Source organism: Rhea americana, unplaced genomic scaffold (assembly GCF_003343005.1).
Source record: "Rhea americana isolate MKP2758 unplaced genomic scaffold, rheAme1 scaffold_61, whole genome shotgun sequence".
NCBI classification, from domain to species: Eukaryota; Metazoa; Chordata; class Aves; order Rheiformes; family Rheidae; genus Rhea; species Rhea americana.
This window is the reverse complement of record NW_028186768.1, coordinates 3,236,944-3,260,164: the sequence shown is the minus strand read 5'-3', so window position 1 is coordinate 3,260,164 and position 23,221 is coordinate 3,236,944. Positions and strand designations below refer to the sequence as shown.

Here is a 23,221-nt window from a genome sequence, read left to right as displayed (position 1 = left end):
TGGATAAYTTACTGCTCTTCAGTTCCACTGCGTGGTAAACTCAGAGGTGCATGTTAATGCAAGCAGGACTGTGATCTAGGCATGGTTTTAAACCTTTTTYCTGTGTTTCAGTAAAATACTCTTCCATCTAACTGTGCCATGAGGGCACCTTTTCAGAAATACAGCTAAGTTTAAACCTTTTATGATCTGACCTTCTGCAGCCTTTCAGTTCTTGTGTCTTTACTGACTTTTATGATTTGCCATAAGGTAGGAGTAGTCCAACATGAGCTTGATTTGRCCCATGACTCCTCTGTTGCTGCTCGAGCTCCTTTGTGGGGCATTACACTTCCCACCACTTTATCGTGTCCTGCTGGAGGTTTACGGCCATGTGCTTGGAGCAAAGCACTTCACTGATGTGCAATGCCAGCCTGGCTGCTGCTTGCTGGTGGGTCTYTTATAAATGATTTTGCTCTGCTTTTACCTTGAAGGCTGTCAGAGGAGAGGTACATGTGGCTTGAGAGAGATGTTGATGTGTGACAGGAAGCACAGGGAGTCTTTCAGAGTCTTTCATGTCCAAATTTGGCCCTTGCATCTTGAGCTTGTATGGATGTGCAGACTTTTGTTTTGCCCAGAGACTGTGGAGTCTCCGTTCTTGGAAATACTCAAAATTGTCTGGGTAGAGACMTGGGTAATGTGCTGTAGGTGACCCTATCTGAACAGGGGAGTCGGACTAGTTGATCTCCAGAGGTCCCTTCCAACCTCAACCATTCTGTGATTCAGTTTCTGAATGCCCAGATGAAGTACTGTGGAGTCTGAAACATCCCTCTCCTCCCCTCCCCTCCCCCCCCGCCCCTGAAATAGGGCACTTCTGAAGCATCCCACACTAACATTATCAATGATTTCTTTTTGGTAATTATTTTGGCTTACAACATGTGTGTTTCCTAAGTCCAGCGCCTGGGTGCTCTATATAAACCAACTGAGCAAAAGCTACTGCCCTTGGTTGCACAAAGTGGTGATGGAGGCCATCAGTGGGCTGAGTTATTCCATTCTTGGTTTAGCAAGTGGCTCCTGCACAAGTTCCTGCTCTCCTGAGCCCTAAGCAGCTGGTGATGGACAGAGCCATGTGTTTGCTGGGTGGCAAGACTGAATAGCTTTGCACTCTCTGAGGAAGGAAGGGCCAGTGTGGAAAAGAGGGAGTTGGTGGCTACCACTAGGAAGGATTTCTTTCCCCCAAACTCCTCCTATAAATGCTATAGATCCAAAGGTATATGATGGTTGACCTCATCTTCTGATAATCTGGCCTATAGGATTTCCTGGAAATGATTCTTCTTTTAAATGATTACAGATCACTTTGGAAATTGTCCACCCTTGATTTCAACTTTCCCGTGATGAAGCATCTCCCAGAGAGCTCTTTCAGGGAGCTGTTGTTAGAACATGCTTGRAAAAAAAGGTTTAAAATTGCCTTGCCCTGACTGTGAGCTTTAAACCATATTATAACTTCATCTATTAGGTGGAAAAGCAGTCTGTTAGTGTGCTTCCTGAGGAGGTGGTAAGCTTTGAAATCTTTTTCATCCCGCCTGACCTGGATGAAAACAAGAGAAGCATGTTAAGTTWGTTGCCTCGCTATCCATTGCCCATGGAGGCAGAGCTATGTTCTCAGTTGGTTTTTAAGCTGACCAAGTTTGTCTCTTTATGAGTAGCGCTTCTGGATCATAGTATCAAGCAATCCTAACTCAAATGCCCTATAGATGTCAAGGATCGCTGCGTCCATGCTGTTATCTTATCAACAACACACACTAATCTCCTCAGGAAAGGCACCAAGGCAGTTACACGGGGACCCTTTCCAAAGCCATAGCAGTAATCACATTATCTGCAGTTTCTTTATTAATGAGCCCCATATCAGTTGCTCCATTATTTTCCTTGGGTTTGATTTCGAGGAAGTCTGTAATTACTCAAGGCCTTGTTTGCCTTTTTGCGTATTGGCACAACATAAAGTTTTTTTTTTTTTCCCCTCCCTCCCCAGTCCTCTGGAACTCCCCCAGGTTTCTGAGCCAAATTGAAAATCGGTATTCATTTTCTGGAGAGCCTGCTATTTTAAAGCTTCACAGTTTGAATTATTGGGACTGGTTTGAAGAATGGTCTGTATTTAACCCTCCTCCTTGTCACTTTTGGAATGGAAAGTATTTCATTATCATCTGGTTATGTCATCTGTTTTTTCCCAAACATGGAACAGAAACGTGGCTTTTTACAGCTATATCTTCCCACGCTGCTGCTGACAACTCTGCCATTTCCGTGTGGCAACGGGCCTCTGTGGAGTCCTTGCTGCAACACGGGATGGCCTCGCCAGAGACAACTTCCTTCTACATTTGTTTTGTCCACATCAATTTTCCAGAAATCATAGGTTCTGAATTGCTTATCCTATGACACTTCCCCCTTTTTAATAATATGTCATCTTTAATGGCTGCTTTCAATTTATGCTCGTTCTCCCTTCCCATATCTAATTTGGGGTTGTTTTTTTAAAAAAACCCACATGTCATTTCACTCAACACTGCTTTTTTGGGGCAACTTCTAAACTGTTTAAAACAGTTCCCAATTTTTCTTTTTTCAGCTAGTCTTTCTCATAACGGGTTTTAACTCTAAATTTGGACTCTTTAAAGGAGCAAGCATGTATGTTCCTGATCACAGAATGGTTGAGTTTGAAGATCATCTAGTCCAACCCTCCTGTTCAAACAGGGTCACGTAGTGCACGTTTCCCAGGACTGTGTCCAGATGATTGTGAATATCTCCATGGAAGGAGACTCCACAACTTCTCTGGGCCACCTGTGCTGGTGCTCAGTCACCTTCCCAGCAAAGAAGTATTTTTTTCTCATGATCTTGGGTGTTTTTTTCTTTTTTTCTGTTTATACATAACTGGTACAATCCAGTCGTGATTGCTTGCCCCTAAGAAGTCAGTAACTTCTAGTTTAGAAAGCAGTTCTCCTTGAGCTCTCCAGATGAGTCTGTAGTATAGAGCTTTCCTATGCTGGATGCTAGAGTTGAATTAGAAAAGGCTTGTCTGTAGTTTTTAGAAATTCTAAAGATGTTTCAGTTCAGGCTGCCAGGGATAAACCCCCACTTTCCTGCTTGGAGTCTGCATCCCCTAATGTGGTGGGTATTGTGCTGGTTTACTTAGTGTGTGTTGACTTCACCTATTAAATACCAKAATCATAGAATGATTCTATGATTCTGGTGTTTAATATTAATAATTTAATATTTTTTTAATGTTAAAGTTTTTAATTTAATTTAAATAATTTAATTATATAAAATAAATTATATATAAAATTAATATTAATTTAATGTATTAAATTTAAATGATTAAATACCAGAATGCTTTAGCTTCTGTTATTGCAACAGCTTACAGCCCCTGGATATGTGCAACTGGTATAAAGAGCCTTTAAACCTGGTATTTGGGGAAAGTGGAAGTGGACTTTAAGCCCTGTCTTCCCATGGTGTTCTTCCTCTCCTGGTGTCATTCTCCAGCTTTGCCTAGATTTCTTTTCTCTGCAGTTTAAAATGAGGTTGAATTTTTATTTTAGTGGCGACATCAGGACTTTGCAAGTCATTAAAGCTCTTTCCATTCTTTGCCTTGTAAAGCAGAGGCCGGGCCCATAATGAGCTGTTTGCCGGCGTTTTGATTCTGCTGTGCTGCTCTGCTCCCCGAGGAGGTCCTTTAGCTCGGAGCCCGTGCTCAACTCCAGTGCAGAGACAAAAATAAGTTTCCTATTTTGCCCTGTTCTAGCACTTAAAAACAGGTGATTTTTTTTTCCTTTGAAGAACTGGCTTTTAAATCCATGACTTTGTGGAATTGTTCTCATGTGGCATGGTCCTGAGGATCTCTTTAAGCCAGGTCTTCCCTTCTGCCTTTGCCTGTTGAATGATTTCTGGCTAATGATGTCCGTGTGCTTCTTGATCTTAATCATCCAGTCCTCCTGAGGCCCCTGAGAAGTAATGAGGGGTTGTTATCTTTCATTAATTTTCCTCTTTGGAAGATGTGCAGAATAAGGCTTAAAAAGTTTTCTTAAAAGTGGACTTGGCTGAAACTTTTCAATACTGTTGTTCCATTCATTGCAAAAATATATATATTTTAAAGAAATCATCTCTTTGAATTTATTTTAATGGACTTGATAGGACCCTTGCACCCCTCTCTACCTGAACTTCAAGGTATATTTAGGCATCAGATTTTTTTTTGGGGGGGGGGGGGGGGGGGGGGGGGAGCAGAGGGAGGCAGTAGAGGAAGGCTCCTCTGTAATAGCCCCTTGAGATGAAGAGCTTTCTTGCTCCAGGCATTCACCTGGCAGCCCCTGAGAACTGGAGATGGCAGGAGCAAGGGGGGCAGATGAGGAAATGTCCTGCCACAGCTTAGTAGCACCTCCTTCCTAAAAGCTTGGGGGTGATTTTCAGTGCCCAGAGGAGCTGTGAGGGGGTCTCTGCCTGGTCTGCCAGTGCTCTAGGGACAGAGAGCAATAGTTTTCAGTGGTACCACTGTCAAGCACAGCACTCTTAGAAAAGAAAACATCACCTGATGTCCACAAGATGATCCGCGTGTGGACCAGAGTTGCCTGTGCTGTGACCAGAAGTCGTGGTTGCCCTATGCTTTGGCAAAAATGCCAGTAGTTGCCAGTGACTGTAACAAAGATCATGTCTGCTGCCCCAAAAGTGATTTGACCATTGCCTGACCTGGCCCGGCCCCTCTCAGTTGGTGAGAAGTGAGAAGAAGGCTCTGAGGACTTTGTGTGACCATCCCAGCCCAGGCCACTGCTTATCCCAGAAATGCTTCTCACCCTGTAAATGCCTGCTAAGAAGCATGACTCTGTGCTTATTTTAGATATGGCTGTGCATGGCTGGCTCTGCATTCCACCTCTTCTAAATAAGAGTGGAGAATGCAAAATAATCTTAGCAAGTTTTTTATTATTATTATTTTGCCATAGCAGCTTGTGCCCTGAATTCCTCCATCCATGCTTGTCCTTTGTGAAACTGTTAAACCCCTGCAGTTGGGAAGCCGTCAGCTCCCGTGTTCTGCATATTCCTTCAGCTCCCTGGGGTCCGTTTGCTGCAGCTCCCGCGTAGCTTTTAGCAGACGGCAGTAGGCCAGCACACGCTTTTTGATCTGGTGCCCAAATGTTTCCTTTTATGGCTCAGTTAGGCACTTTTATTTCCTTGCTGTACTGTTTAATTATTAGCAAAGGTCTTGTCCAGAAGAAAGCTCTGGATGAAATCTGTTGTACATGAAATCTGACTGTTGTAGAGCAAATGGGGCTCCTGCCATCAGGCTCCTCTGCCCCCTGATTCCATCCCCACGTCTTGGGATGTGACTATTCAGCTTGGCCAGAGCTGCAAGCCCGTCTTACAACTTTGAGATTGGAGATGGGGACAATGTCATGGTCTCCAGGAGGGAGCTTGTAAGCAACAGGCCTCTATTTTCATAGGGCAAGACTTTGCTGTCTAATTAAATGAAACAAGAAAAATACCTGTTGCAGTTCCTTGCATCTACRTGTGGTCTGATACTGGCTGCTGTGAGATGGGAGACTGCAGCCCAAGTCTTGGTACCCAGATTACAGAAGCCTAGGGCAGGTTTTGGAGCCACAGCACTTCTCTTGTGTCTCTCTCTCATGCTCATCCCTTCAGCCACTTATCTAAAGTGTAAGGCAGACACGTGGCTGGTGCCTCCTCAYGCTCCAGGTGGCCCCTGGCAGCTCCCCATGCTTTTCTCCAAAACATTGCCTAGGATTGCAATGGAGGCAGTGCACAGCAGGCTTTCCTCTTTCCCCAGTCTCCCAGTTCCATCGGTGCTGGGACTGAGCAATTATGAAGCCCTCTTAAGGGAGGGTGTCAAGAAGATGGGATCAGACTTTTCTCAGGGGTGCCAAGCAACAGGGCAAGAGGTGTTGGGCATAAACTGAAAGGCCTGAGTATGCAGAAAAACTTCTTTACTGCGTGCTAATAAAAATTTCAGTTGCAAAATAAAAAGCCARATAGGTTTCTTTGGGGAAGGCTGAAGAGTACCTCCACACCACTTCCGCAGAACAGCACTGGAAATAGCAAACAAAAAGGAGGGAAAAAAAAAAAGAAAAATCAAAAACCTGGAATGTGTCACTAACATGACTATGACTATGAGTTGCAAAAAAATATTTTGACTTGAACTGGCAAACAGGCCCACTCCCCATCCCTGTAGTCTCTCTCGTTCTTGTTGAATTTACTACGTGCCGAAGGGAGGGGTCGGGAGGTAAAGGAGTGCCCTCCTCTGCCTCTCCCTGCGATGGGTTTTCAGCCCCTTTTAAATTTCGGGTGCTCTTCAGAGGGAGGTGAAGGCTTGCAAATAAAACCYGGGGACAGTGACTGTTCTTGCTGATCAAGGATGGGCTGAGCGGCCAGGYGCGAACAGCGGGTGCCTGGTGGAGACGTCGGAGCGTGTCCTGTGCAGCCGCCCTCGGTTTTGCTGTAGCTTGCTAAGAAATTATGCAACTAACAGACTGCGTTGTTCAGGGAGGAAAATGGGCGAGCGGCTGTTAATTAGAGTGCGTTAACAGTCGTATGGGAATCATCCCTGGGCAACGTTTACCCAGCTCAGCCCAGCTCAAAAGTCCCACGCACAGGGGTTTCCTTGCGGTCCTGGCACTGCTCCGCTCTTCCTATAGGAGGAACGTGAGAAAAATGCCGGGGGTGTGCTGGTGGCCCTCGCTTTCCTGCCTCCCCTCTGTGTTTTTAGCTGCAAAGCAACGAGCAGCTGCTGTAACGACTGCCTTTGGGCTAGGTTACGTCCCCAGAGATGAGGTTGTTCCTCTGGCGACTGTAACCCGCGGGCAGCGCGAGCGACGGGGCAGCGTTGCTGCGGCCATCGGCTCCGGGGCTGAGCTRCCATCTCTTACCCCTCCAGGAAGGGTAGGTCGCGGGGGATTTAGTGCCTTATAATTAACAGCTAAACCTTTGTTTAAGATGTACAAATGATTGTTTGGAGTTATATTTTGGCCAGTTTGGTATTTGATTTCTTTCCCACAAGAATTTTGTAAAATAGAGATTTTTTTTAAAAAAAAAGGGTATTGATTTTAAAAAAATCTATTGTTTTGGGGTCTGTGTGCTACAGCTCCTCCCTAAATACTGCCGGTTCCCAGGCCTGTCTGCATCCAGTCCTACTACTTAACTAGAAATGAGTGAAGGTCTAATGACATTGGGGGCAGGCAGCTCTTAACTTGATTTGAAATCTGGCTTACGTGCAACTTCGAAGAGGCCTCTGAAGGATTTCACACTAGTGTAATTGAATCCATTAATTCTGATATATTTCAAAAGGCTAATTCAATTCAGGGTGTTTATGAATGAATGTGGGCAAGGGGAGAGGCTTCAGAGGCAGCCCAGCTCCTTCCCAGGATATCAAGGCCCTTCTGGAGAGCTCTGCAGCTGTTGCAGCCCCAAACTTGATCCTGRGAGCATGGGGCAGGTGGGAGTGATTGCACCCAGGTGTGCAGAAAGCCAAGCCCACCTTCTAGTCAGGAGGAGCTTTGGGAGAGAAAGCCCAGAATATTTCCTTCCAAGTGCTTGGTTTGCTTCTGAGCCTGCCATGGAGATATCACCAGGTGATGTAGGTTTTAAATTGCCCAAGTGCTCTGGGCATAGTTCCACTCTCATCCAGCAGGAGCATCTCAGCCATAGTGCTCAGTGCAGCAGGCCTGGATGCTGCTCCTGTGCTGCCAATGCTCTGGCGGGAACAACCAGAAGAGAGAAGGATTTTCAGGGGTCCCGTGTACGTATCTAACATGAGGGATAGCCACGTAAGTGCACACAACCATAGCAATTGCTGATTGCTTTCAGATGGCTTCTGCGTCAGCTGAGGGAGGTTCTCAATGGGCTAGCCTTGCTGAATACTCTCTACTATTAATGCAAGCTGCCGTTAACCCCTTGGGTTTTCCTCTTCCTGAAGGTCAGTAGTGCCTTGTGGCATGGAAAAGGCAGAGAAATGGCAAGCTACAGAATGGAGATACAGGGAGAAAGCCCATCTTTGCTGTCCTTTCTCACCTTGAGTCCAAGTGCGAAGAGGTAAAAGGTGTATACCTGATGGTGTCCACAATGGGAAAGCCTTGGAGGATCCTACCTGGTCCTCCTGAGAGCTTGCCTTGCCATAGTGGCCTGGACAAGGAGTGCTGAGCTGTCCCTTCCGTCTCAGTTCCCCCCAAGATTCCTGGGAGAGCCTGGATGCTGTGTGCTGGGTGAGGAGCAAAGTACATTGGGTCTAGAGTCTTTTCCTCCTTGTTTCTAGCTGCTGGGTGCCCTAGGCAAAGGTGAGGATACAGCTCACCATAGCTTGCCATCTTGCTCCAGGCCCTGGGTCACCGGCTGTTGCCTGGTCCCACCAGGCTGTGGATGAGCAGTGCTAGCTGCTTCCCAGCTCCTGTGTTTCCAAGCCTGGCTTCTGTCTTCCCTGAAGGTGGCAAAACCACTGTGATTTAATTGGCAGCATATTTTAATTTGTTCTGAACTCTGCAGGCTAGTTCACCATCCATTGGTGTTTTGCTCAATGGGAACTGCTTCACTGCAGCCTGTCCCCTTCAGGAGCTTTGCTCTGATGACTTTGTGCGGGATTTTTTTTCCATTTGCTTTCCTGGATCCCCTTGAATATTACCCAGCTGCTGAGTGCTGTTCAGGAAATGCATCCTTTAGCTTTCGTTGCTCTTCAGGGCTGCAGTGGTAATGAGCTTGTCTGGTGATTGAGCTGCTAGTTGACTAGTACCCAGGGGAAAATCTGAGAGCATCTAATTGCYAAAGCCAGCTAAAGGGAGCTGGCTGGAGATGAAGCAGGAGAATTTCTTTTCAGGGAGTCAGCTGTCACGGAGGCCAAGAGACATGACGTGCCAGCAGGAGGCTGCATCTGATAGCCACATTTGCAGGAGGCTCTTGCTGGAAATGTTTTGATCTCTATATCATTTCTGCTCTCTTCCTCTCCTGGGGCTTTTTTTCTGCTTGGTGCACATGGTCACGGGTCAGCAAGCTCACGCCCCCCGGGAGGCACGAAGGGCTGCTCTGCTCCACGGGCAGTTTTGTTAGCTGGTAAAGCAGGTGGATGAGGCATGAAGGCTCCACCCTGGAGAGGCTCCCAAACCCAAGGAAGTTCCCTTTCAGAACTAGAGCCTTCCCAGGCCTTCTTTTCCTTTTCTAGCTCACTTTCCGTTCTCCCTGCTCCTCTCCCGTTTCATGCATTTTATCCTTCAGTTGCATCCCGTGCAAGATCACCAGGCCTTGTTCGTGGAGTCTCTTCTGTCCTATCTCAATTTCTACTCCTTGGTGCTAGGTTGCCACCTGCCTATTTAATACCTGCTCTAGGTACCTTTATTTAAAAATAGGGCTACCTGTGCTGTTTGGGACGTAAAACTCCTGATGCCAGAGGAATGCTGAACATTTGGTTAGGGTGGTAGAACTGCCTGGAGGAACAAAATGACATGGAACCAGAGGAACGAGGATCAAGGAAAGATCAAGGAAAACAGTTCATCCCCTAGGTGCCTGTAAGCACAGACCTGTCCCCATCCTGAATAGATGAGCCTTGCTGTCCAGGGATGCTCCTGCTCCTGATGCCAGCTAGAAGCACTAGTTGCAAATCACTGAGCACCGCTACCCTGCATAGTGTTAAAGCAAAATTGCTCTCTGGCGAGGTATAAATGCTGTATTCCTTAAAAAGAGTTTATGGAGCCAGGGGAAAGCTAGAGCGTGGGAATGGTGGACAATTTCCTCCCCCAACTCTCCTATGCATTTAACTCCAAATCAGCAATGGCTTTAAAAAAGCCAAACCGAAAAATAAAATCTGCGGTGCGCTTGGAACCCGGCCATGGTGGCAGAAGGGAGCTGGGGCCGGACTTTGCGGTAGCGAATTGGGCAGGGCCCAAGAGCGTCCCCGGAGCAGGATGCCACTCTGCAGCGCAGCCTCTCCTACACCTCGGCCTCCCTACGCGCCCGGTGCTGCAATGAAGCTGCCCTGCCTCTGGTTGGCTTTGCAAGCCGCCGGGCTTGCCAGCGGCCCTGCCGAGGTAAGGGGGCGGCCGGGCTCTCCTCCAGGCTCTTCCSTGCGCATCTTACCCGCGAAGCGGAGAGGCACACGGAGCTCGTTTCAGCGTGAGCCTGTCTGCTGTGATTGGGGGAGGAATCACCAGTGTGATTCCAAATTATTCAATACTTCCTGAATGTTTCCTTTCCCAAGTGCCTATCTGTTAAGTGGCTGATACTTGTATAGACACAACCTTATTTTTCTCCAAAATAATACGAAATCTGCATATTTGAAGGTTACTAAATGATGTGTATTGAACTGATTTTTAGCCTCCGTGAGGAGAATAATGACAGTGTATTAGTTAGATGTTAGGCAGCATGTCCTGTGCGAGGGAAGTGCACCGTATGTCTGTCTCATGTTCATAAACCTTTTCAAGCAAGGAAACCTGAGCGTCAGGATGGCACGTGGAAATCCTGCGACCTAGGCGTGAAGCTCTGGGAACTCACTTTTGGCAGCTTTTGTTTTGAATCAGGCTTGTTTTGCCAAAAGTCGCAATATGGAGTCTGAGGAGACCATCTTGGCTCAGAGAAATATTGCTGCTTGGGATCAGTRTCAGGACTTCGTTTAGTAGCTGAGGAAGCAGTGTCAGTGGCTGTTGGCCCAAAGTCCCTCCCCACTGCAGCTGCAGTGATCTTTGGAGCAAGAGGCGTCAGATCAGGGGGAGGGAGCGAAGAGTGGACACAGCCCTTGAGGCTCTCTGCCAGCATGGGGAAGTGCCAACCCTTTGCAAGAGCAATTCATCTCTTCTGTGATCTTTGCGAGGAAATAAGGGTAATTACGGGCCCTATTACTAGAGCCGCTGGTAATTCAGCATGTCTGTAGCACTGAATTGGTGAAAGCTTGTTGTGACACTTCGATGTGGTCTGGGATTAACTCCTCTGGTTTCTGTGCATGGTCTTAAATCCATCCCCAGCCCCTTGCAGTTTACCTGCYGCAGCATCAGATGGACCAACAAAAAGTCATGGGAGTTGAATGATGCACTGTGGGCCTGGCCGATGCCTTCATGTCCATGTAAACGTGGAGGTGATCTACCAAAGTTGTTGGATTTATGTCAGGGTGGTTTATACCCATGGCTGGAACTGGCAGGATTTTTGAGCTGTGCTGATTTTTCAGGTGGATGCTGATTTGCCCTAYGTAGAACTTCCTAGGGGGAAAGCACTTGTTCTGAGTAAATTTTGGAAGGAGGGAAATTGTCAAAATGCTTCATTTTGATGTTTTCAGAAAAACAACAAGAAAGTTTTCTTTCCTTTTTCRTTTGTGTTAGGTTTTCAGCTATAAAATCACTTCAAATCAAAGCAAATTATAAGAAATCATACGTACTAAAGACAGACACCCCCCCCAAACCTTTACAGTTGAAAAGAAAGCATTCCAGTTGTTTCAAAACCAAACTTTTCAACCTTAACGTTTCTTGAGAATTTTCACCTTCCATCCCCATTCAGGATGGGAAAAATTCAGAAATGTCCGTTCTGGTGGCATGGCAGAATTACTGCTCAGCCCTAGCCAGGAGGGTGCTGAGCTGCTGGGTAGGGCTCTGTTTTGGGAGAGGAGGCTGCCTGATGGAACTGTCGTCATCCTTGGGGTGTCCTGGCTCCAAGAGCAGCTCCTGGACCCCGAAACATGACCTTCCAGCAAAGTGAAGGCTTCAACGGAGCTTGCCTCCTTCTCAAGGGTATGGGGAATTGGGATGAACGCTCGCGTGGAGCTGTTCCCCCACACGTGCCTGCAGCCCTCGCCTGCAGAATTTCATGGAAATTGTTGCTTTCCTCGTTACCCTCTGTCCAAATCCAGCTTGGCATGGTGCAGAGCAAAATCAGAGCCAAGTAACAGCGGGTTCAGTTAAAGGAAGTTATGGTGGAAAGGGTGAGCAGTATCTCCTTGCACCTCCCTGCTCCTGTGCCGCAGCCCCAGAGCCACGCAAGGCAAGCGTGGGCCTGCATCTCCCTCTAGTGACTTTTCTAAGATCATGTCTGCTCATCAGCAGCCTTGTGCTAGCCCCTAGGACCACCAGCCAGAGCTGAGGACCCATCACGCTCCTTTTGGTGCCAAGTGGTGGACGGAAAGGAWTGTCCATCCTCCACAGAGCTCAGTGGGAGCGTGGAGCAAAATCGGAGCAGGCGGTGGTAGGACGCTGGGCTGACGGCAGTGCCATCAGCTGTTTCCAGAGAGGCAGCTGCCCGTTGCACCCGCCAATGGGCTCGGGTTTGTGGCTCAGGGTGCAAACCACACCTGAGAGGTACACTAGCACCGAGTATAAAGCCAGAAGTGCATTTTAAACCCAGGTAAATGCTGTAAGGTTTGTGTGTGGGGGGGTGGTTTCATTTTGTGTTTTGTTTGAGGTCCTTTTTTGCATTCAGAGCTTTTGTCTTGAGTACGGATATTTCTATGAACAGTGCAATTTCCCCCCATTGCTGGATGCTGCTTGTTGCAGGACCAAAAGAGCCGCTGCGCTACCCTGAAGGGACTGCGTAACGTGGCAGCTTAAGACGAAGTGARCCCCTTGCAAGCCCCTGTGTTAATTTAATTTGTCGTGGGTGTCCAAAAGGCTCTGCTTTGGCTCGTGTGTGCCTTCCCTTCCCAGCCCCTGGGGGGCTGCCCCCAGGGGTGCTCCAGCTGCTGTGCGGTTTAGGAGGGAGCGGGCGGTGGAGGCTGGAGCTCTGCGAGCTTTGAGATGTCTGTGCCCCAGGCTACCAGGAGCCCTGAAATACATGGAAGCAGCTAATTCAAAGGCCGAGGGGACAGACCGATCCCTGGTGTGGCTTTACGGGCTTTGCTTTAATGGTTTAAGTGGTTGCTCCCGGGGTTGGATTCCTGTCACTAAACTGTGGGTTCTTCTYTCCCCTCCAGCACAGAGAATTATACCTGGGAGTATTAGGATGGAATGATGAGAAGAAGGTTTTGTGACAAATTTATCCAGTTATCAACAGGACAACAGTCTTTGGTTGAAGCTGAGTTTTGTTTGTATGCAACTGAATTGATCCCCACTGAGCYCCCCCCAGCAGTAAGGGAGAGGTTCCTGCTTGGGGCTCACAGGCTGTGGGCTGCCGGCTCCCCTCCAGTGGTGCTCGCGCTGGTGGGGAATTAGAGTCAGACTGAAGYGAGCAGGGAGAGCACGGGAGGAGGCGGCATGCAGCGTGGTGCTCACAGTGACCCAATCAAGCCCAGGCACTGCTGTGCTAAGAGTGGGTTGTAAGTACAAGTTGGTCCGGGATTGGGTCAGCTGTGCAGAAGTGTCCTCCAGAACCTGGAACCTTGATGATACAAATTGCTGGGTTAAAAACAAAAAACAACAAAACTTTTACAACAAAACTTTTTTTTTTTTTTTTTTTTTTTTTTTTTTCAGGATTCCAGATTCATGGATTCTGATTTGACCGTGGGGCCACACTGGACATGGGAGGATTCGCAGGAGACCCTTGACCTCCAGCCTGATGGAAGTGCCTTGACTTCAGTCATGGCTACTGACGTGCCATCTGCTGAGGAGGAGGAGGGAAGCCTTTCTATTGAGGAGGAAGGCTTTGAGCTGTTGAACTCCACSTATAATAAAATCACTGGCCCTGGCAGGCCAGGGCTCCGCAGGAGTGACCAACCAGTGTCTGGCAATTCCAGTGAGTCCATTGTTGCTGTTACCTCCCTTTTTCCTGAGCATCATCATGATGCTGGAGTGGCTGATGGCACTTTTATCCTCSCAGGAGCCTTGGCCAAAGTAAATAGACCAGCTGCCAAGAAGGAGCGTGCCTCAGATCCCCAGGAGGAGAACGTCACCACGGAAAAGCTGAAGGGTGATGCAGGCTCCCGCATGTGGCTCTCTCCCAGCAAACCCATTGATGCCATTGTTGATCTGGACACCCCTTCTTCCTTCTCCAAAGTCTCTACGTCAGTCAGTCGGACAGCCACCTCTGACAGAAACATACCTAAGGTCGTTCCTGAGTCCCCAGGCAAGGGGGAGGTCAGAAGTATCCTGGAGCATCCTTCAGAAGCTCCAGTTAGGCCTGAGACTGCCACAACCCTGCCACAGGCAGGACTCGGCGAAGGTGTTGCACACCACAGTGTGGCTGGGAGCAAAGCCAAGGGCCTTGCAGACCACCAAGAGCGAGGGGTCCTGCCAGTGGTGGATGGACAGCAGGTTCGCTTGAAACCAGGACCACCAGGGCTGCCAGGACCACCAGGCCTGCCTGTAAGTAGAGGAAGAGATCACTGAGGGTGGGAAAGGGTGCATGGGGAGATGACTGAAGGCAGTCTGCGTATTGTGGGCAATCTGGAGCCAATGGAGCAACAGCCAGAGCAAGTTTGAAGCATCCCTTAGTCCTAAAGCACATGGATTCAGGGGAAGGCAGGGAGGTGTAGACAGGCGAGGTGAAAATTAGAAAGCATTCTCATGCCAGATGTGCTCAAGCCCAGTTGCTGGGTTGTTGCCTTTGCTGGTGTCTGTGCTGGTCTGAGAAGGGGCTTTACCTCCTACATATGCTTCTCCCAAGCCTGGGTCAGACCTGTGGGACCAGGTAGCCACCATCCTTCCCCAGGGTATCTGACAGGGTTTGTRGGTGCAACTCTTCCTCCTCACTGTGATGGGTGTTGGGCACAGCCAGCTGAGTGCAGATCCGGGCACTTTGCGATAAGAAACCAGGCAGATAAACCTTCCTCGTGCATGCAGTGTTCATCCGTGCRTCAGCCCATTCCCCTTGATAGGCAGCAGGTTTTCTAATCTCGCTCAGGGAGCTTCAAGAGAAGCCAAAGAGGAAAAGGAGGATGGTGTCCTTATCTCCCCTGCCCTAGAGATGGTCTCAAGGCATTTAATCATGTTCTTGATTTTCATCTCATGTGGGTCCTGTTGGCCCGAGCCGGGCTGATGGACTCTGAATGGGGCACAGTCAATGCCCCGAAGTCTTCTCCAGCCCCCTCTCTGGAGGGGGCCTGTGGTCACCACTGGCATTGCAGTCCTTTGCTTCCTCAGCAATGTGACACCCCAAAAATTGTGTTGAGTCGGAGCAAAAYATTTACATTGTCTTGAAATACAATACTTTTTTCAGATTATTCATCCCTTGTATTAAAAAAAAGTATTTCTTGTCTTGGTAAATCTAGGATAGATGAAGATTTAGAGAAAAAGTCAGTCTCCATTGAGAAGTATCTGATTTTTTTTTTAATGATATTTTTCCCTATTTATTTCTTCAGGTAAAATTATATGCTAATTTTGTTTTCATTTTATTAAAATTCAGTGGTTTTGGCTGTAGAGGAATCGTGTGTGTGACTATCAGTCACCCGGCTGGACTGCTGCGAATGACCGTGAGCTCATTCCCATCTTCTCGCGGTGCACAGCTGAGTGAAAGCCGGCTGGAACATCTCGGAGATCAGGGCTGGCGTTCGGGGTTGTTTCTCAGTGGGAAGCTGTGGATCAGGTCTGTTCGAGCGGCTGTTTTGACAGCCGCGCGCCCGACTGATTGCCACTAAATTGTCATCCTTCGCCTGCAGTTGCCGCATGATGACACCTTGACGATTTCTCCTCTGACAGCTTCGGCTGGGTCTCTAACGATAACTAACTCGGCCCTGGGTAACGCAGAGTAATCGGACCTGGAGGAGCTCTGTGCTGGTGAAGAGATTAATCCTTCTCAGCCCTCTCTCGCAGACAAAACGCATTTTGTGAACATTCATGGGCGTTTGTCATCAGTGTGTCAGGCCTCGTAGGACACTGGTTAAATTTAGGACTGCCAGCTTCCCCCTCGAGCCATCTTCTCGTTACCGCAGCTATTGCCTGCAAAAAATAGGAGAAAATAGCAAAGRGAACAGATGCTAAAGACGGTGAAAAAATCCCAGGAGTCGCAGAAACGTCATGCCGCTTGACAGCCCTGCTGTCGCTCCGTCAGGGGAGGGAGGAAACGCGGGAAGGGAGTGCGAGAGCTGGGAGAGAACTGTTTTTCCCTCCCTGTAGAAAACACTGAGATTTTGTTGCGTGCGCGGATGAAAGTCCTGCCAGGAAAAGCAGAGAAAGGCCAAAGCTCTGCTCTTGATGTCGATCAGCTCATGGTGCAGTTTGGTGACGGGGCTTGAACCTGCGTCTCTGACCATGCACGCAGGCAGGCTCCCGGCAGGCTGGACTCAGCCKAAGTTACTCCCCTTTTAGCTAAAACCATTCCTCGAGCCTGGCAACCCTTCCCGAAGCGTTGTCGCCACTCCCAGTACCTTTGTGGCCAAGTGCTGCTTGCCAGGACCGTGTTGGGAACTTCCATCATGGGGCGACTGTAGGTGTTTTGCAACATGTTCAACTCAGGACTGGTRGAAGGGGAAGAAAGAAGCAAAAAGAATAAGCATCCTGCTGTAGTAACCTTTGTTAAAAAGCATGTTGAAGCTTTCCTTTGGAAACTTGACTCAACCTTATCTAAGGTTTTGGTGTTCATACTTTGCACTCGGTTGCAGCACACCGTCAGCTCCTGCTGGGTCACCTTGGGTGTCCCTACCAAGGCACCAGGATGTAGGAGGCAGACTGAGTAGGTGTCTGAAGATGAAATATCAGGTTATTCTTACAGGAAAGGTTTGGGAATAATGTATTTTTAGTGTCAACATTTTTGCTTGTTTCCCCCCCCCCACCTTCACTAGTAATGTCAATCAGGGAAATTGTCATGTTTTAGGGGAAAAAATRGTGTTGTCATTTTCTGGAGTTTAGCTTAAAAAGCAACCTCAAAAATGAAAACCCTTTTCCTTTCTTTGAGAGCAAGCCCTGAAAATTGGTGGGGAGGGAGGGGCACATGGTGCATAATCCTCCTGAGCGCAGCTCGAGGAGGGGGCACCTGTACCCAGCAAGAGCGGGGAGAGAAAGTAGAGCTCAGAAAAGGAATCTAGGAGAAACTACTCAGCTTCTTCTGTATTTAGTGTCRTGAGGGTGACATTCAGACCTGGCTGGTTTGTTGCAGTCAGTTAAGCAAAACAGAGATGGGCTCCTCCAAGGGAATCGAGAAGGAGAAACCAGTCCGTATCTCACCGGGCTGTGCCCTGAGCGCCTGGGAGGGGACGGGGTGCGCGACGCGAGCGGCGCTCCTGGCGTAGCTCGGACGTGAAGGCAGTGTGCACGTGCCTGCACGTTTACACCTGCCTATGCAAAACGTCTTTCCCTTTAGTCGCTGTCCCCCCTTTCCTTTTCCAAATAGCGTGCTCAGTGCCAACCTGGAGCTGTTTATGGCTGCTTGATTAATCGCTTCCCCGTTCGCAGCTCGGGGTTTTATATGGGCATTGGGAGTTCCGGATTGCCTCTATATAAAAGCAGCAGCAAAGTCACTGAAGGCTTAGCGGTGCCTCCGGTGCATCTGGATTTCACGCCTGCTTGCGTTTGTGTTTGTGGCCGGGCAGAGGATTGCAGACCCCTGCTCCTCCCTGGGCAGCTTCGCAGTCCCAGGGAACAGCACGAGCTGCGGCTGGGAGACTGAATGCAAGTCCTTGGCTTAGTGGCTGGTAGCTGGTCCTTCTCCAGCTTTGAAAATGGGACCCAAGTTGTTGCTGAGCCTTGATGGCTCTTCCCTTTCCCCTATTCCTCTGCTCGGGCTGCTCTTTTGACRTTTCTCTTCAAAATGCCCTGGGCTTGAAATACTCTCATGTCTGGAGGAAGAAAATGYGCCCAGGCTGCCCTGCCCTTGGAAATGCCGAGAGACACTTTCATCAGCCCAGAGCACTTCTCCTCTTGGAGGACTGCAGCAAGGGCAGGACACTTGGCTTTGGCGAGCAGGATTCATCCTGGAGGGCTGTGGCCGGCAGCGTGGCACAGACCCTGTCCCAGTTGTAATGGTCTGTCTTCTATAAAGGCATTTGAGATCTGTGGGGAAAAATACTGTGAGAAGTGGAAAATGCTTATGACTTTAAAAGCTGCTGATTTTTATGATCTTGATAATCCTCCTTGCAGTGATTTAATTGTATTGCTAGTATCTAAAAGCTTATTGGCTTTTGTAGACTGTATTTCACATGGGGTTCCTAACAGTTGGTAAGTATTGCCAGGGTTTTCTTTTCCTTCCTTTCTTTCTTCTYGTTTCTATTACTCAACCTTAGCACTAGTTGTTTAGAAGCAGTCGTGTTTTCTATTCCTAGACGTAAATTGAATGTTGATGGAGGCGTGTGGTGTCAGGGACAGCGCGAACTCACATAATGGGCAAATGCCAAACCGTCTCTCTGCTTTCCTCAACGGAGCCATCCGTCGGATCATGACACGTACAATTACAGCTGCCGGGTCACACTGGAGGAAGAGTGATTATGTTGCAGAACAGCACTGTGTGTGATTTGCAGAGCAAAATACCGGCTTCCTTCTTTAAGAGATCTTTTGGATCAATTTTCATTTTCTCTGCCAAAATGTTACAGCCTTTCAATTCATTATTCCTGGTTCTTTGTGCCTTTCTTTTTGATTTACATGAAATGACATCAATTTGGGAGGAATTCAGCTGCTTAAGGAAGAGAAATACGTGCTGTCAATTTTTTTGAGAGTGCTGTTGTGCCTATTGCGCTCTCCTCCGCTGTCTGTCATGCGCTAGGACTGTTGGCCTGCAGGATTTCTCTTGTCTGTGTTCATGCTTGGGGTGGATATGGGCAGTGCTTGCAGGGGAAACTGAGGGGTGGCAGCTGGCAAAGGTTCGTTTTTTAGCTTCCCTGGTAGCCCTAGCTGAAGACTGGAGAATGCAGGGCRGTGTGGCRGAGAAGGGCAGATGGARAAGGAGAGCAGATGAGTGTGGGGTCTGCTAACACCTGCTATTGACCACATTAAAAGGAAGGACTCACTAAACACCTCATCAGCTGCTCTGGTATTTCAGCTGGATGAGCCAACGTGGGCCTAGACTACTGCGTTTGCATGGGATGGTCTAGAAGCTGCACCCAAAATAAGTGACTGGACTCTTTAGTCTGCTGAAAAGGAGCCATGAAAGGCAGTACTTCATGAAGTACCTGATTTATCTCAGCAGCAGAACAAGGAAGAGGGGCCTGTGCACTGGGGCCCAAGGTGCCCTCAGCAAGATGCCAGCGGCTCTCTAAAATGAGTAGCAGTTCTACAGAAGTGGTCACTCAACAGCAATCAGCCACCCCTTTAAGAGTGAGGTGGTAGGTGCTAAACGAAAGGGCCTCCTGGCACGGGGAGGGGACCTTGCTGGTTCTGGTACATATTTTAATCTTATGGGGGGAATTGYTTTATTTTACCTTCTTCAGCAATATTCATGTGTTGAGAGTCAGAGCATTTACCAGCTGTGCCTGACCAAGAGCCTCTGGAGATGAATCAAGCAGAAGCCTGGAGCCCAGTGGGCTTCAGTCTTCTCCACCAGCACTGCACCAATGCCACATGCTGGCACCGGGCTCTGGGCACACTATTTAGCTTGTCCCTGTGTTGGAGTATTGCCCTTGTGGACAAATAAGCAGGGTACAGAAAAGTATTTGTGGTGATTTCAGGGGCACTGTTCTGATGTGAGTCAGCTGAAGATCTGATCTTGGAGGTCTTTTTGTTGGTTAAAAGGCACTTTGGGTGAATTCTGAATAGAAAATGTAAGTGTGTTCCCATTGCTGCTGCTTCTCATTTGCCCTTGATGTGTTTCTTCGGTCGGTGGCATGACACGCTGGGTTTTGGTGCCCGCCCAGAGGGATTCGGGGTAGCTCTCCATGGGCTCTGGTACCTTAGGAACTGAGGCTCAGTTCTTTAACTCTATTCAAGGCACTTTGGATGATGAAGGTCCCCTTGGTGAAATGTCCTCAATGCCAGAGCTGCTTCTGAACATGCAACTTGGGCATCGTACGTGTCTCTTTGGCACTGAGACCAAAGCAGTAAGTCCTGGCATGGCCCTAGGGCTGCACTGCTTTCCGGGCCCAGCTGGCTCGAGGTTTCACTTTGACACATGATCTCCACTGGGCCATGTCATTCAGCATCTCTGAGCTCAAATTCCCAGGCTTACTACAGTGATCAGACAAGGCAGTTTGCGAGTGCAGAACAAAAGCAGAATGTATTGAAGCCGCCAGACGTGCTAGCTCAGCGGCAGAAATGCAAGCAGATGCTGTGCTGCAGCCCAGCAGTTTTTTCAGTTATTTCAGTTATTGCAGACGTTTCCCTGGTAGATTTCTTTCATCAGGAAAAGCTGCGATCTCCCATCTGACTTTGTTTCTGTCCAGACAGATGCTTCACTAAGCCCTGAAGTGGGGTCGTTGCTTGGCCAAAAAGCACATTTTTGACTAGAGATGAGCCAGATCAAGTCTCATATAAATTAAAAGCTGCAGATGTCTGCATCCTCATCCAAACTACTGTTTGAGTGTGTGGCCACGGTCCAGCTTTGTTATGTTTTTTTTTTTTCCTAACAGCTCTGCATTTCCCACCAGGTGTCAGGAAATGTGTTTCTGCTCCCCYAGCTGTGCGGTCTTGGTCATTTTTGCAAGGGATGTAGGAGAATTACTCTACTTGCCACAGCTGTTGGGGCAGAGATGCTTGCTAACAGCGGGGCAGGAGAGGGGGGAACAGAACAGCGTATAATGGGGTGCGTCGTCTGCTGAGCCAATTCTGGAGATGTTTCTGAGATGCTTGTGCTATTGGTTTCCTCGCAGCGGGAAGCTGAATCAGCCATTTCAGTCCTTCCTTCCTTGGGGTTGAAAGAGTTCTGCTCACAGAGCTGGTCTCCCAGCCAGCCCCAGGCTCTCTGCTGGTCCACATGGTCCTTCAGTACCAGCTTCCTCATGCACAGGGGAACTGGGCGGGCAAGCRGAAATGAGTGATGCAGCTCTCGCTCTTTGCCTTTCAGGGTTGTCCAGGGAGACGTGGACCAATGGGGCCCAAAGGAGACAAAGTGAGTATCCTGGAAAACGGGTAAGGTTACGAGACATGGCTTAGGATCCGGGGCAAATGCAACTGATGTTCTTTTTTGCCGTCTGGTAGCCCCTTAATGTGCATTTGGAAGAAGTGAAAACTATTTTTATTGGATAGTTTAARCCCAGGCTTGTGACTGAGGTAACCCTCTGGACGAACTCCTCCACTCTGAGCCACTTAATGACTTTGCAGAGGGAGTCACCAGTGCTCTATCTTTGGGGCAGTGGAGCAGGGAAATAAAGCTGTTTCCCTCAGGTCACCTGGAGGGATGCTGACAGGCCAAGTRCCTACATGTCCCAAATTCCAGTATTGTGGCTCTATCCTCCAGCTTGGGTAGCCTTTGACTGCCTAAAGCAGGAATTCCTGTGCTCAGGAATTGCTTCGACATTTTGCTTCAGGAAGCCTTTCCTCCTCCCTTTGGAGGCCTCCAGCCTTTGGAGAAGGCTGCGTGGGATTTTCTGGAAAGAATGACAAAAATTTACCCAACTGCAAATGCTCATCACCAGAGACCAGAGTGTAATGATGAGGAGGGAGGAAGAGTTTGATGTTTTAACACTGCGTCATGTGCTATGTGCATTTGAGTCACAGAGCCCCACATGAAGGAGAGAGGATGGGCATATGTCCTCCTGCACYGACTTTGTCTCGTCCAAAGGCCATGCTGCTGCTGGGGGCCTTCCTGCTTTAAAACTCTAYACACACTATTTTTCACAGCTCCACTTATTATCTTGGCTGCGTGCTGCATTGCCCATCCTGRCTTTAAATAAGCTATGTCCTTTTTCGGGGGGAAGGGAAGAGCCAGGGGAGTGCCTGGACTGCAACCAGCGGGAGCGCAAATGGCTGGTGGGTTCTCAGATGTGTTAAACCTTTGGCTGATCCAGAGCAGAACTGATGGGGATTTTACTGCTGGAAGCCCCAGGGCCCTGCTTAAATCACGCCAAAAGATGCAAGATTGTCCACTGAAGGAAGGGACGTTATCACCAGCACACTGTCAGGTGCRCTGCGATACTGTGGATTAGGAATGGTTTATTCCCATCACTGTGTCCTAGCGTTGTCTCGTTGGTCAGATAGAGCTGTGTGACGGTAACACACAACGTTGTTGTAGTTCCTTGGCAAGACTTCCCAGTGGTAGAGCACTAGGCTGGTGTTGGGTTTTTCTGGCTCTGCTATTGACTTCTTAGCAAGTACTGATGTTTCCCTCTGACTCTCTTTCCCTATCAGTAGCCTCCTATTAACCTCATTTCTACAGAYGTTTCCATCTTATCCAAACTGTACAGAAGCAAATTGCTGGTACTGCCAAGTCATGCTGTCTCCTTGYGTGTATGCTTCAATACCTGTGGCATGTACATGGGTCTGGGCACATGCATGTGTGTGTTAAGCTCATTGTTTTTTTTTTCCCCAGGTGTCAGGKTTACTTAGGATCTGGACTGAACTTAGGAATTTTTAATAGGCCTAGACCTAGGCTTCCAACAGAGTTTGCCTTGAATCAGAGCTGTGTCCAGCCTTGCATGTCTGTGTTGTCTCAAAAACCCAAGCTAGTTTTAAGAACCTGCTCATGTCTTTCTAGGGGTACCCTGGAGCCATGGGACAGACAGGCCCCYCAGGTGACCCAGGCCCTCCAGGCATCCCCGGTGTCCCAACCATCATYCTCTGGAGGAACTCCAAGGAAGACTGGCTAACGTTCATGGTGAGTGACCACTGTGCAGGAGCAAAGGGAACAGGACTGAGCCCTCTTTTCCTGGCCCGCTGTGAGGAACTGGGCCATGAGAGAGGAGAGAGACAGGGAGAGGCATCTGGATGAAAACCAYATAGGGGGAGAGGGAAGATGCCAAGAAGAAACATGCTCCTTGCTAGGGACAGCTCCAGTGGAAGCTGTCTGTGCATAAAATGGGCTCAGGATGCCTTTTATAGGAATTTATACCTTTTCCTTTGTGTTGCATGCTACTGTGCATGGCATTAGRAAAGATATATCAAAGGCCTTTGATATTTTAATGCTTTTTCGAGCCACATCTCATTGCCTGCTGGCTGCGATGGGCCWTGTCTGCCCCAGAGATGCATGGTGTTGAAAGGTCATAAGCCCTTTTCCAGTGCTGAGTCTCTGCCCTGGGAAAATGTTCACCTCTCAATTACAGTTGCAGCCTGACTTAAAGACTATCCTTACTAGTCTCAGTAGCAAATACCACCTTAGAGGCCTGGAATAAGGAGTTTATTGAAGTGTATCGGGATCTTGTTCAGATTGATGACAAAGCCAGAAGGCACAAGTCACACACCCTAATAGCTGTGGTCACAGAGAAATCCCTCTTTTTACCTGTAACTGATTGGAAAATCTTGGTACCAATGTTGCACACACATCTGTTACYTCCCAAGGGAGATTCATACCAAGCCTG

At 48.5% G+C, this 23,221-nt stretch overlaps 1 protein-coding gene across 2 annotated transcripts in view; it reads left to right on the top strand.

The window, feature by feature from the left end:
* Window positions 1-23,221, top strand: part of LOC146587153 (uncharacterized) — a 79,407-nt gene that overhangs the window by 9,579 nt on the left and 46,607 nt on the right. For both annotated transcript variants that reach the window (XM_085320017.1, XM_085320016.1), the window contains 4 exons: window positions 13,383-13,644; window positions 13,729-14,213; window positions 20,773-20,817; window positions 22,402-22,521. In XM_085320017.1, coding sequence (XP_085176143.1) covers window positions 13,383-13,644; window positions 13,729-14,213; window positions 20,773-20,817; window positions 22,402-22,521 — 912 coding nt within the window. The remainder of the gene's footprint in view (window positions 1-13,382; window positions 13,645-13,728; window positions 14,214-20,772; window positions 20,818-22,401; window positions 22,522-23,221) is intronic.